This window comes from Mustelus asterias, chromosome 14, assembly GCF_964213995.1.
Source record: "Mustelus asterias chromosome 14, sMusAst1.hap1.1, whole genome shotgun sequence".
NCBI lineage: Eukaryota > Metazoa > Chordata > Chondrichthyes > Carcharhiniformes > Triakidae > Mustelus > Mustelus asterias.
In genome coordinates, this window is record NC_135814.1 from 5,863,409 (window position 1) to 5,876,918 (window position 13,510).

The 13,510-nt window shown below is 47.6% G+C and overlaps 1 protein-coding gene across 1 annotated transcript; it reads right to left on the reverse strand.

Annotated features, from left to right (window-relative positions):
- Positions 1 to 1,863: 1,863 nt before the first annotated feature.
- Positions 1,864 to 13,184, reverse strand: LOC144503473 (tubulin alpha-4A chain-like). The gene is made up of 4 exons (XM_078227813.1): positions 12,978 to 13,184; positions 8,162 to 8,384; positions 5,198 to 5,346; positions 1,864 to 3,039 (listed from the first exon to the last, which is right to left on the reverse strand). The coding sequence occupies exons 1-4, from the start codon at positions 12,978 to 12,980 to the stop codon at positions 2,062 to 2,064; spliced, it is 1,353 nt and encodes a 450-aa protein (XP_078083939.1). The 5' UTR covers positions 12,981 to 13,184; the 3' UTR covers positions 1,864 to 2,061.
- Positions 13,185 to 13,510: the final 326 nt, after the last annotated feature.

Genomic DNA, 13,510 nt, shown 5'->3' on the forward strand with positions numbered 1-13,510 from the left:
GTCTGACTCCACTATCACTGCAGGCAGTCCATTCCACACCCCAACCACTCTCTGCGTAAAGAACCTACCTCTGATATCCTTCCTATATCTCCCACCACGAACCCTATAGTTATGCCCCCTTGTTATAGCTCCATCCAACCGAGGAAATAGTCTTTGAACGCTCATATGTACGTTCACTCTATCTATCACGTAAGAGGTGGGGTTATTTCCCCACCTCTTACGTGCACCCCCCCTTCCCCCCCTCACTCAATGAGATAATGGCTGACCTGTGACCTAACTCCATATACCCATCCATTGCCCCCTCAAAATTCAATCATCGCAGATTTAAAATTAACAATCGACCAGCATCAATTGCAATCTGCAGAAGAGAGTTCCACACTCTGAACATCCTTTGTGTGTTTCTTAATATCCTGAAGGGTCTGGGTCATTTAGACTTGAGTCCCAATCATCCAGACTCCCCAACCTGTGAGCTTCTTCCAATTTACCCTATCTGTTCCCCTTACTCTCTTGGAAGCTTCGATCAAATCGCCCCTAGATTTTGTTGCATCCCGTAACTTAAGCATTGGGGCCCTATTTTACCATTTTGATTCTAAGTGCTGGGCGGTCTTGAAACTGGGAGTGTTTCAGATCTGACTTTTAGACCCCGTTCTCAGGCGCCCCCATACTCACTCTGCCTGAAAAAATATCAGCGATTCCGGATCGCGCTGCAGTAGCCTGTGGGCGGGGCTTAGCGCGCCCGAAATCCTGCAGCACCGATCGGCGCCTCCAACTGCGCACGCGCAGAAAAAAAATGTTAGAATGCTGCTCCCCTGCCACATCCTCCCGTGCCGGATAATGCCACCCCCTGGCCCCCACAGACATTTACCCACCCCCACAACGTTACTGACCTCTTTATCCCCCCACCTCCCCTCCCCCACCGATCTCAGGCAGAGTGATCCACCCTCCCTGTTCCCCACCCACTGATCTCAAGCAGAGTGGCAGTGGATCCCCCGTTTCCCCCACTGATCACAGGCAGAGTGGTAGCGGACCCCCCTCCCCACACTGATCTCAAGCAGAGTGGCAGTGGACCCCCCCCCCGTTTCCCCCACTGATCACAGGCAGAGTGGCAGCGGACCCCCCTCCCCACACTGATCTCAAGCAGAGTGGCAGTGGATCCCCCATTTCCCCCACTGATCACAGGCAGAGTGGCAGCGGGACCCCCTTCCCCCCCACTGATCTCAAGCAGAGTGGCAGCGGACCCCCCCCGTCTCCCTCACTGATCACAGGCAGAGTGGCAGCTGACCACCCCCCCCCCACCCCACCCCACCTCCCCCCCATCTCAAACAGAGAGACGCTGGACGGTCGGCACTTACCTCCTCACTAACCCTCACTGATGGAGCGCCCGAATCGGACTTATATGGAGCCTGTCTGTTTCGCGCAGATTCCGGGTGGGCGATTGAGGGGGTAAAAGGGGAAGTGCCGGTAAAGTGCCAATCGCGGCCATTTTCGGGCCTTGGTAAAGGAGGAACTGGCGCGGAAGCGGGCGCGGATCGCGCTACTCGCCTCACGCCTGACTTTACCAAGTTTTCTTGCACGAAAACAGGTGCAATGCGACGGTAAAATCAGGCTCTTCGTGTCCAGCTACCCTGCTGGTAAATCAATGTCACATTTTTATGACATCTTGATGAGGTCACTGTCACTTTTGTTGAAATTTATTTCTATTTATTTTTGCAATGAATCCAAATGTTCAAACTGATGCGTTTATCTAGTTCTTTAACCAATGCAAGCTGTATCCACAAAATGGCAGATAGAACACCTGACAGACGTTGACTGCAAAATCCTACTTTGATTTCACTTAATAATTAGACGGCCAAACATTTCTCTGAAGCAATCTTCAAGTATTTATTTTCATTACATGAAAACTGAGAGTTTCCAAATAAGCACCTCAAAACTAAAAGTTGACAATGTAACACTCAGATGTTTCAGGTCAAAGCACAATCTCTCAATATGAACACATTTTTATTCATGTCTAAGTTATGTCAAAAGGAATGTGAAAAGATCTGCCCTTGAGTTAAATGGAGTTCAGAATTCCTCTCTTCCATCATCGTCATCAGCTGCAGTGTCTGCACCAACCTCTTCATAATCTTTCTCCAAGGCCGCTAAGTCTTCACGGGCCTCCGAGAACTCCCCTTCCTCCATCCCCTCACCCACATACCAATGCACAAAGGCGCGCTTGGTGTACATGAGGTCAAACTTGTGATTGAGACGAGCCCAGGCCTCAGCGATGGCCGTGGTGTTGCTCAGCATACACACAGCACGCTGCACCTTGGCCAGGTCTCCACCAGGCACCACAGTGGGCGGCTGGTAGTTGATGCCAACCTTGAAACCAGTTGGGCACCAGTCAACAAACTGGATTGATCGCCTGGTCTTGATGGTGGCAATGGCAGCATTGATATCTTTTGGCACCACGTCACCACGGTAGAGCAGACAGCAAGCCATGTACTTGCCATGGCGAGGGTCACACTTGACCATCTGATTGCTCGGCTCAAAGCAGGAATTTGTGATCTCAGTCACAGACAGTTGCTCGTGGTAAGCTTTTTCAGCTGAGATCACTGGAGCGTACGTCGCCAGGGGGAAGTGGATACGAGGATAAGGCACCAAGTTAGTTTGGAATTCTGTCAGGTCAACATTCAGTGCTCCATCGAAGCGGAGAGATGCTGTGATTGATGAGACAATTTGGCCAATCAGCCTGTTCAGGTTGACGTAACCAGGACGTTCTAATTCCAAATTCTTTCGGCAGATGTCGTAGATGGCCTCATTGTCGACCATGAAGGAACAATCAGTGTGCTCGAGGGTGGTGTGGGTGGTCAGGATGGAATTGTAGGGTTCCACCACAGCTGTGGAGATCCTTGGAGCTGGGTAGACCGAAAACTCCAGCTTGGACTTCTTGCCGTAGTCGACAGAGAGACGTTCCATCAGGAGGGAGGTGAACCCAGAACCAGTGCCTCCACCAAAGCTGTGGAAGACCAGGAAGCCTTGAAGACCCGTGCACTGGTCAGCCTGGTGAAGAAAAACCAGAAAGACAGGAAAATGAAAAGTGTTACCTTCCGAATGGAAGCAAGTTGAAACGGTTGTTAAGAAGGCTTATAGGAGCCTTGGATTTCGTCATAGAAATCATAGAAACCCTACAGTACAGAAAGAGGCCATTCGGCCCATCGAGTCTGCACCGACCACAATCCCACCCAGGCCCTACCCCCATATCCCTACATATTTACCCACTAATCCCTCTAACCTACACATCTCAGGACACTAAGGGCAATTTTTATTTAGCATGGCCAATCAACCTAAGGTTGATCTTTGGACTGTGGGAGGAAACCGGAGCACCCGGAGGAAACCCACACAGACACAAGGAGAATGTGCAAACTCCACATAGACAGTGACCCAAGCCGGGAATCGAACCCAGGTCCCTGGAGCTGTGAAGCAGCAGTGCTAACCACTGTGCTACCGTGCCACCCTAATTTAGAAATAGAGGCATAGTATAAAAGCAAGGAAGTGTTGCTGCATCTCTACAAATCATTGGTCAGACCACACTTAGAGTATTGTGTTCAGTTCTGGGCACCTTATTTAAGGAAGGATGTTAAAGCCCAAGAGAGAGTGCAAAGGAGATTCACTAGTATGACAGCAAGGATGAGGAATTTTAGATACAAGGAAAGAGCAGAGAAATTGGGCTTGTTCTCCTTGGAGCAGAGAAGATTAAGAGGCAATCTTATTGGTTCAGAGTTCTGAACAATTTTGACAGGGTAAGGAAGGATATTTGTTTCCACTAGTTGGTGTGTCAGTGACTGGGGGGTCACAATTACAAGATGGTCAGCAAGAGAGCTCGGGGTGCAATGAGGAAAAACTTCTTTACTCAGAGAGTTGCTGGGAGTTGGAATGTGCTGCCTGGGAGAGTGGTGGAGGCGGATTCCATTGGGGGTTTCAAAGGAGAGCTGGATACACATCAGAAAGTGATGGATTTAGAAAGCTACGGAGATAGGGCTGGAAAATGGGGCTAGCTGGGTAGTTCTTTCAGGAGACAGTGCAGACATGATGGGCCAAATGGCCTCCTTCTGTCCTGTAAAATTCTATGATTCTATGACTCCTAGTGCTACATTCTCTGGTTCTAAACCTTTGGGTGTCGGTAAAGCTACCCACACCCAGTGATGCGCGATTAATTCACTCGGGAGGCTGGATCGTACCCGGGAAAAAAAGGCTTTTATTAGCAATAAGAATGGAGCATACTGCTTAACAATACAACCTCCACCCACATTGTCTGTACATTTAAGACCTGGCTGGCTGTAGAGATTTGCATTCTAATCAGTATTCTGTAATTTGATTTCTGTGTCTGTGCCCTGTTTGAGAACAGAGACCACTCCATCTGACGAAGGAGCATTGCTCCGAAAGCTTATGGTATTTGCTACCAAATAAACCTGTTGGACTTTAACCTGGTGTTGTGAGACTTCTTACTGTAACAATACAATCCCAGACTAAAGGGTCACTAGGAAGTGCAGTGACCTTTATACTCCTATAGGAAGGCGGAGCCAACCGGAGTGTACCACAGAACAATACCAACAGGTGGAACACCCCAACCCTAACCCCAACAGTAACAAGAGTAACATATGTACAAGCCAGAGAGTGGTGAACCTGTGGAACTCTTTGCTACAGAAGGCTGTGGAGGCCAGGTCATTGAGTGTCTTTAAGACAGAGATAGATAGGTTCTTGATCAATAAGGAACCAGGGATTATGGGGAAAAGGCAGGAGAATGGGGGTGAGAAAAAAAATCAGCCATGATTGAATGGCGGAGCAGACTCGATGGGCCGAGTGGCCTAATTCTGCTCCTATGTCTTATGGTCTCAAGATCCCAGATGCTCCTTACAGTACGCACATCTCCCACCGACCCCATACTCACCCCCCCCCACCTCCATACCAACACCCATACGCACCCCCAATACCCACCCCCAATATCCACCCCCACCCCCAATACTAATCTCCACCTTCAATGCACACATCCCCACCCCCTAAGTACACAACTCCACCCTCCCTGTACACGTCCCCACTCCCCCATTACACATCAGCCACCTTCATTGTCCAACCCCGTCCCCCCTCCCCGCCTCCCACCCCCCGGTACACGTCAGACCCGCCATTCTGCAGCACGAGCTTTAAGCACCAATATTCTTACCAGCTTCCGGATTTTGTCCAGAACAGGATCAATCAGCTCCTTGCCGATGGTGTAGTGCCCACGGGCGTAGTTATTGGCAGCATCTTCCTTCCCGGTGATGAGCTGCTCAGGGTGGAACAGTTGGCGATAGATCCCGGTACGGATCTCATCTGGAAAAAGCAACAGTGCAACAAGTGTCACTGAGCGCATCAGCTGCACAGTCAGGGCGGTGCGTGGAGAGACTGGGGAAGCTGGGATCGTTCACCTTCGAGCAGTGAAGGTTCAGGGTGGAATTAATGGAGGTGTTCAAAAATCAGGAATGGTTTTCACCCAGTTGATGAAGTGCAGGACAGCTGGTAACCAGAGGGCAAATTTCATTAGCATAGCACCGAAACCAGAGTGAGGGCAGGAGAATTTTTTTCCACAGTGAATTGTTATGATCTGAAACATTCTCCGTGAAAGGACAATGGAAGAAGAGTCAATCGGAATTTCCAATGTGGATAATACACTTCCAGGGCTACACACAACGTGAAATTGGATAGTTCTTTCATGGAGCTAGCATGAACATGATAGGCTGAATGGCCTCTTCCTGTGCTTTAATCATTCTATGCTGTACAGCTACCATTATTTGCATTTCAGCATTCATCCCAATTAAACAGAGTAACACTCAAGGTGGGGGAAAAATTTAAAGTAGATAAAAATTATTTCCATCTCCAACCACTTGCCATTGCCACTTCCAACATTTGTTCTTTCATCTCCGTGCAGAGGGGAGGGAGTAACAAATAATTCGGGACATGTATCAAGCCCTTGATGGCAGTGCATACTAATCTCCATTTCTATCTTGAGGAAGTAGAGCCTCCTTCTCCTCCGGGTACCTGGGCTTTAGAGGACATTGGCTACCATGGAGATAATGTTGGAGTTGTACAGAGCGTTGGTGAGGTCACAGCTGGAGTACTGTGTGGGGGTCTGGTTACCTCACTATAAGAAGGATGTGATTGCACTAGAGGGGGTACAGAGGATGTTCACCAGGATGCTGCCTGGGATGGAGCACTTGAGCTATAAGGAGAATCTGGATAGGATTGGATTGTTTTCATTAGAGCAGAGAAGGCTGAGGGGGGACATGATTGAGGTGTATAAGATTCTGAGTGGTTTGGACAGGGTGAATAGGGATCAGCTGTGCCCCTAGGCTGAGGGGTCAATCACAAGGGGGCAGAGTTTTAGGGTAAGAGGCAGGAGATTCAGGAGACTTGAGAAAAAACTTTTTACTTAAAGGGTGGTGGGAATCTGGAATGCACTGCCTGGGAAGGTAGTGGATGCCGGAAACCTTAAAACCTTTAAAAAATATTTAGACGAGCACTTGAAATATGGTAACATTCAAGGATATGGGACAAGTGCAGGAAAATGGGATTAGCGTGCCTTAGTGGTAGTTATTGACAGTGCAGAATCGATGGGCCGAAGGGCCCTTTCCGCACTGTATGACTCTATGACTTTATTGAATTGGTCCATGATGACACTTGGCAAAGCACGGCAGTGGTTTGTCATTGCCTTGTGCAGTGTGGCTGACCAGGAAATTCACCTATTCTAACCACCTTGCCACCAGGTGTATTGGAAGGGTTTATAGCCTGATGATTAACCCTGTCTGGCTGCATTATGAACCAACCTTCTGTGACCGTCAGGTCCCAGAGTGGGACTTAAACCTGGAGCTCAGAGGTCGGGACGCGACCCACTGCGTCTGAGACTTTGCCTACAGAGAGATCCGCAGACCCGTTTACAACTCTCAAGGATTGCTCTTCCAACATTTGGTGATACAAACATAGGCAGACACTCAGCGAAGGAAATTTTCCAGTTGAGATTCAGTCACTAAGAGTTAGAACCTTGGCTAATTTAGCACAGTGGAAACCAACTTCATAGAACGGGATAATGCAGCTATATAAGACCCTCGTCAGACCCTACTTGGAGTACTGTGCTCAGTTCTGGTCGCCTCATTACAGGAAGGATGTGGAAAAGATTGAAAGGGTGCAGAGGAGATTTACAAGGATGTTGCCTGGATTGAGTGGCATGCCTTATGAGGATAGGCTGAGGGACTTCGGTCTTTTCTCCTTGGAGAGACGTAGGATGAGAGGAGACCTAATAGAGGTATATAAGATGTTGAGAGGCATAGATCGGGTGGACTCTCAGAGGCTTTTTCCCAGGGTGGAAATGGCTGCTACAAGAAGACACAGGTTTAAGGTGCTGGGGGGTAGGTACAGGGGAAATGTTAGGGGGAAGTTTTTCACACAGAGGGTGGTGGGCGAGTGGAATCGGCTGCCGTCAGTGGTGGTGGAGGCAAACTCAATAGGGTCTTTTAAGAGACTCCTGGATGAGTACATGGGACTTAATAGGATGGAGGGTTATAGGTAGGCCTAAAAGGTAGGGATATGTTCGGCACAACTTGTGGGGCCGAAGGGCCTGTTTTGTGCTGTAGTTTTCTATGTTTCTATGTTTCTATGTAATCCCTCAGCTCTTTCCCCATAGCCCTCTAAACCTCTCTCCCCTTCAATTTATTCAGTTCTCTTTGCAAAAAATTCCCATTGAATCTGCTTCCACCGTCCTTTCAAGGAGCACCTTCCAGATCACAAAGACTCGCTGAGCAACAGTTCTAATAAAGTGTCTCATAGGATCATCATAGAATCTCTCCAGTGCAGAAGGAGGCCATTTGGCCCATCAAGTCTGCACCAACCACAATCTCACCCAGGCCTTATTCCCATAACCCCACATATTTACCCAGCTAATCCCTGACACTAAGGGGCAATTTAGCACGGCCAATCCACCTAACCCGCACATCTTTGGAGTGTGGGAGGAAACCGCAGCACCCGGAGGAAACCCACGCAGACACGGGGAGAACGTCCACATAGACAGTGACCCGAAGCCGGAACTAAACCCGGGTCCCTGGCGCTGCTAACCGCTGTGGCACCATGCCGCCTCATAGGTGGCTATTTCCATTACCGATCACAGTTGGTTCCAGGTCGAGAAAGATTGCCCTGGGCACGTGTTTCCCGGTTTGTGTCTCGCAGAAGAAAGTGTCAAAGGAGTCGTCTGCCTCTCCAGCACTTTTCCCGTGGGGTCTGTGTCCATCAGGCTGGATCCCGTGTTCCAGGCAGTACAACTCCCAGCAGGCATTGCCCATCTGGACACCAGCCTGGCCAACATGGACGGAGATGCACTCTCGCTGCAAGAGAAATGATGAATAGTTAGTGGGATGCGGGATAGGCACTTAGTGACTACAGCCCACTCCTGGTAAATCAGAACTGCTCCTTCAACAGCACCTTCCAAACTCATGACCTCTATTACCTAGAGGGACAAGGACCACCATCGGCAAGTCACCCACCAACCTGACTTGGAAATATATTGGCCTTTCCTTCACTGACGATGGGTCAAAATTCTGGAACCCCCTCCCTAACAGCACTGTGGGTGTACCTATACATGGGGGCGGCACGGTGGCACAGTGGTTAGCACTGCTGCCTCACGATGCCAGGGACCCGGGTTCGATTCCTGGCTTGGGTCACTGTCTATGCGGAGTCTGCACGTTCTCCCCGTGTCTGTGTGGGTTTCCTCCGGGTGCTCTGGTTTCCTGCCACAGACCAAAAATGTGCAGGTGAGGTGGATTGGCCATGCTAAATTGCCCCTTAGTGTCAGGGAGATTAGCTAGAGGAAATGCATGGGGTTATGGGGATAGGGCCTGGGTAGACTCGATGGGCTGAGTGGCCTCTTTCTACACTGTAGGATTCTATGATTCAAGAAGGCGGCTCACCACCACCTTTTCAAGAGACAATTAGGGATGGGCAAGAAACACTGTTCTAACCTGTGATGTAATCCCTCAGCTCTTTCCCCATAGCCCTGTAAACCTCTCTCCCCTTCAATTTATTCAGTTCCCTTTGGAAAAAATTCCCATTGAATCTGCTTCCACCGTCCTTTCAAGGAGCACCTTCCAGATCACAAAGACTCGCTGAGCAACAGTTCTAATAAAGTGTCTCATAGGATCATCATAGAATCTCTCCAGTGCAGAAGGAGGCCATTTGGAGCACTTCAGCAGTCACGGGCATTCAGCCTTGGATCTTCAGGTAAGCGTTCTCCAAGGCAGCCTTCACGACACACGACAGTGCAGAGTCGCTGAGCAGAAACTGATCGCCAAGTTCCGCACACATGAGGACGGCCTAAACCGGGATGTTGGATTTAGGTCACATTATCAGTAACCCCCACAGCTTGCCTCCTGGACTTGCAGAATTTCACTAGCTGTTCTGTCTGGAGACAATACACATCTCTTTAACCTGTGTTGAATGCTCCCTCCACCCACATTGAGTGTACATTTAAGACCCGGCTGGTTGTAGAGATTTGCATTCTAATCAGTATTCTGTAATTTGATTTCTGTGTCTGTTTGCACTGTTTGAGAACAGATATCCACTCCATCTGATGAAGGAGCTGTGCTCCGAAAGCTTATGGTATTTGCTACCAAATAAACCTGTTGGACTTTAACCTGGTGTTGTGAGACTTCTTACTGTGTTTACCCCAGTCCAACGCCGGCATCTCCACATCATGACTAACCAGTGATGCCAGCACTCCATGACAAAAACTAATGTGAGTGCAACCTCATATCCAGAATTGGACAAATGAACTTAAAATAAATGCTCAAAACAGAAGGAGGATTGGTGCCCTGATAGAGATCATTAACAAGATGAGAGGGGTCAATAGATTAAACAGAGAGACAATGGTTCCACTTGTCAGGGAGAACAGGAAAATCCGTCACCTTACAAGGGAGCTCTGAGGTTAAAAGTTACCAGGCTGGGGAAGGAAAGATACAGAAGGCAATGCTTGGGAGCCAAGAATCGCTTTGCACTGGCTCCAGAAAAATGGAATGATTATGTAAGGGACCGAGTAAAATTTACCTGTGTTAAAAGTAACATGGGAAAAGACTGTTCTGTAGTTGAAAGTATAATTTTTAAAATTCTTTCATGGGACATGGGCATCGCTGGCTGGCCAGCATTTATTGTCCATCCCTAGTTTCCCAAGGGGAATTGCGAGTCAACCACATCGCTGTGGCTCTGGAGTCACATGTAGGCCAGACCGGGTAACGATGACAGATTTCCTTCCCTAAAGGGACATTAGTGAACCAGATGGGTTTTTCCGACAATCGACAATGGTTTCATGGTCATCAGTAGATTCTTAATCCCAGATATTTTTTATTGAATTCAAATTCCTGCCTATAACAATAGTTTTATTTTAATCCTTTCATCCCTAATTACTCTTGAGAAGATGAAGGTCACTTGCCTTCTTGAACTGCTGCAGATCATGTGGTGAGCACACAATGTGTTTAGTCAATAGTGCTTTTAGTCTGTTTGTTACAGTAAAAGTCATGAAACCTGAAATCTTGTCATGCCATCCTTTCAGCAACCAACGGGAAATTTGAATTTGTTTTTTTGCAAGTTATCAGTCTCTGCAGGGATTGTAACACCTGCAACAGGTCATTGCGCATACTCTTGTTATGCAAAAGGAACTTTGCATATAAGACGATGATCCACATTAGCTTCTCTGTAACTCAGATGAAACGAATGGTTTCAGGATCCAACTCACCCTGACTCCAGGTAGAGACGCAAAAGTGATAAAAAGAGAAAGATACATATATGAGACAATGAAAGACTCGATTTATAGATGAACCATTATTGCATTGCTCTCTTAACTAAACACACACGTGCTCAGTGCGCACACAGCCAGAGGACGATCAGAGGTGTTGCCAGCTACAAGCTGTGTGCAGGTGCCAGTATAACTACTGCCCACTTCCACAGATACCAGGGGACAGGAGCGCTGAGTGGAAACAGAATCTGCCCAAGTCCAGCTCTGCCAGAAAGTAGGAGAGAGGTTGGCACGATGCCAAGAAAAAGAGCTAAAAAATGCATTTTGCAAAAAAAATAATTTATGAAGCTTCCATTTCATGGCTAGCTGCCATGACACAGTTGGAATGTAGATTTAAAATCGATGCAATAGCGAACTAAAACCTGTTAGATGTGATGAATAGAAACAGTTTACCACATCACAACGAAGCAAGATAAACTCAATAAAATAAAATACCACTCTCAGCTTCATAACGTGTAACACAAAGTCTTTCAGATCACCTCCTCCAGGGTGCCCAGCACCCCCTCTCCGAGCCCCTAAAACCAAATTCTTCCCAGTCCTGAAATAGCCCCTTTGCTGCAATCAGGAAAATGAGAGGGAAAAGCAGTGCTCACACACGCACGTACACACACACACACTCACACGCACACACACGCAAAGACACTCACACACAAACACACACTGACACAAACACACACACACATTCACACACAAACACACACTGATGCACACACAAACAAACACACACACACTCACACACACACACACTCACAAACTCACACACACACTCATTCACACACACACACACACTCACACACACTCACTCACACACTCACGCACAAACACACTCACACACATGCACACATACCCACATGCACGCACACACACACACGAACACACACACAGACTCACGCACACATACTCACAAACACATACACACGCACACACACTCACGCACATACACACACACTCTCGCATACACTCATGCACACACACTCACACACACTCACACGCACTCTCACACACACACTCACAGTCACGCACATACATACACACACACACACATACTCACACACATGCTCACAGTCACGCACATACACCCATACACGCATGCACACACACACCAACACACACACTCGCACACACACGCACATGTACACACACGCAAACATTCATACACACACAAACAATCACACGCACACACACATATACACACATGTGCACACACACACATATGCTTGCACGCACACGCATACACATTCACTCACATGCATACACATGCACAGACACACATGCGCGCACATACACACATGCGCGCACACACACATACATGCACATAAACACACACACACACACGTACACACACACACGCAAAATCTGAGTCATGCACTGTTTAAAAGTTTGCAGATTTTTAACAGATAGGATTAGGGTCTGAAGATGAGGGTTTAATTCCTGGGGGTTTTGACTAGTTGGCAACCTAAGTTCTTCAGTACATGGCAATAGTCAGTGAGGATTCCCAGCGCTGAAGAGTGAGGAGGCAAAGTCAGCTTTTACCCTTACACACGCACACTCTCCTTTTCCTCAATAGGATTCCGCATTCTTCTCGAAAGAGCAATTAAAAGAGAATTTGTTGTTTTTAAAAGTTTATTTATTATTGTCACAAGTAGGCTTACATTAACACTGCAATGAAGTTACTGTGAAAATCCCCTAGTCGCCACAGTCTGGCGCCTGTTCGGGTACTCTGAGAGAGAATTTAGCATGGCCTAACCAGCACGTCTTTCAGACTGGGAGGAAACCGGAGCACCCGGAGGAAACCCACGCAGACACGGGGAAAACACAGGCAGTGACCCAAACCGGGAATGGAACCCGGGTCCCTGGCGCTGTGAGACAGCAGTGTGAACCATGAGGGTTTCCCTGTTGGGATCAGTCTGATTGCGTTTGACTCTAACCGTGTTTCACACACACCTGGACTCTGTCTCACTTTTCACCCACTTCCAATCACAAAATCATCCCATCCCACTAACCTGGACAGATTATTTGATCCAAGCTGAGAAACTCTACCAAACACAAGCTTTAATCCACCTCTTTAACTGAAAACTAAACAAAAACCCCCTCTTCTAATTTCAACAGCACGGGTCTAATTCAGCCCACTTACCATTGTAAATGTCCTTTCTCTCTCTCGCTCTCCAAGCTGGTTGGTGGTGTTCGGAAGGGAAGCTGTTACAAGAACTGATCAAGTCAGACTGGAAGTAATGGAGAACAACATCTGTCCCGGGACCCTATTTATACAGCTGGAACGTCACAGACTGGGGGCTTGGTTTAAAAAAACATTACAGCTATCAAACGCTGTAATCATATGGGAGAGGTTAAAGGGGAAAAATGAATATTAAAGCTGTGGCAGGCTGGGAGGCTGGTCAGGTTCCTCTTATTATGCAAAAGATATGAAACAAAGGTGTATTGACAAACTTGTTTGTATAAACTGATAAGATAGATCAATCTCTCTGTGACAAAATAATATATGTAAAAAAATAACATAAAGTAAATAAATAAAGTTATTTATTAGTCACAAGACCAAGTGTAGTTATGCTAAGACCAAGTGTAGTTATGCTAAGACCAAGTGTAGTTATGCTAAGACCAAGTGTAGTTATGCGGATGCTGCACTTGGTCATTAGGTTACATTTAAGCTTC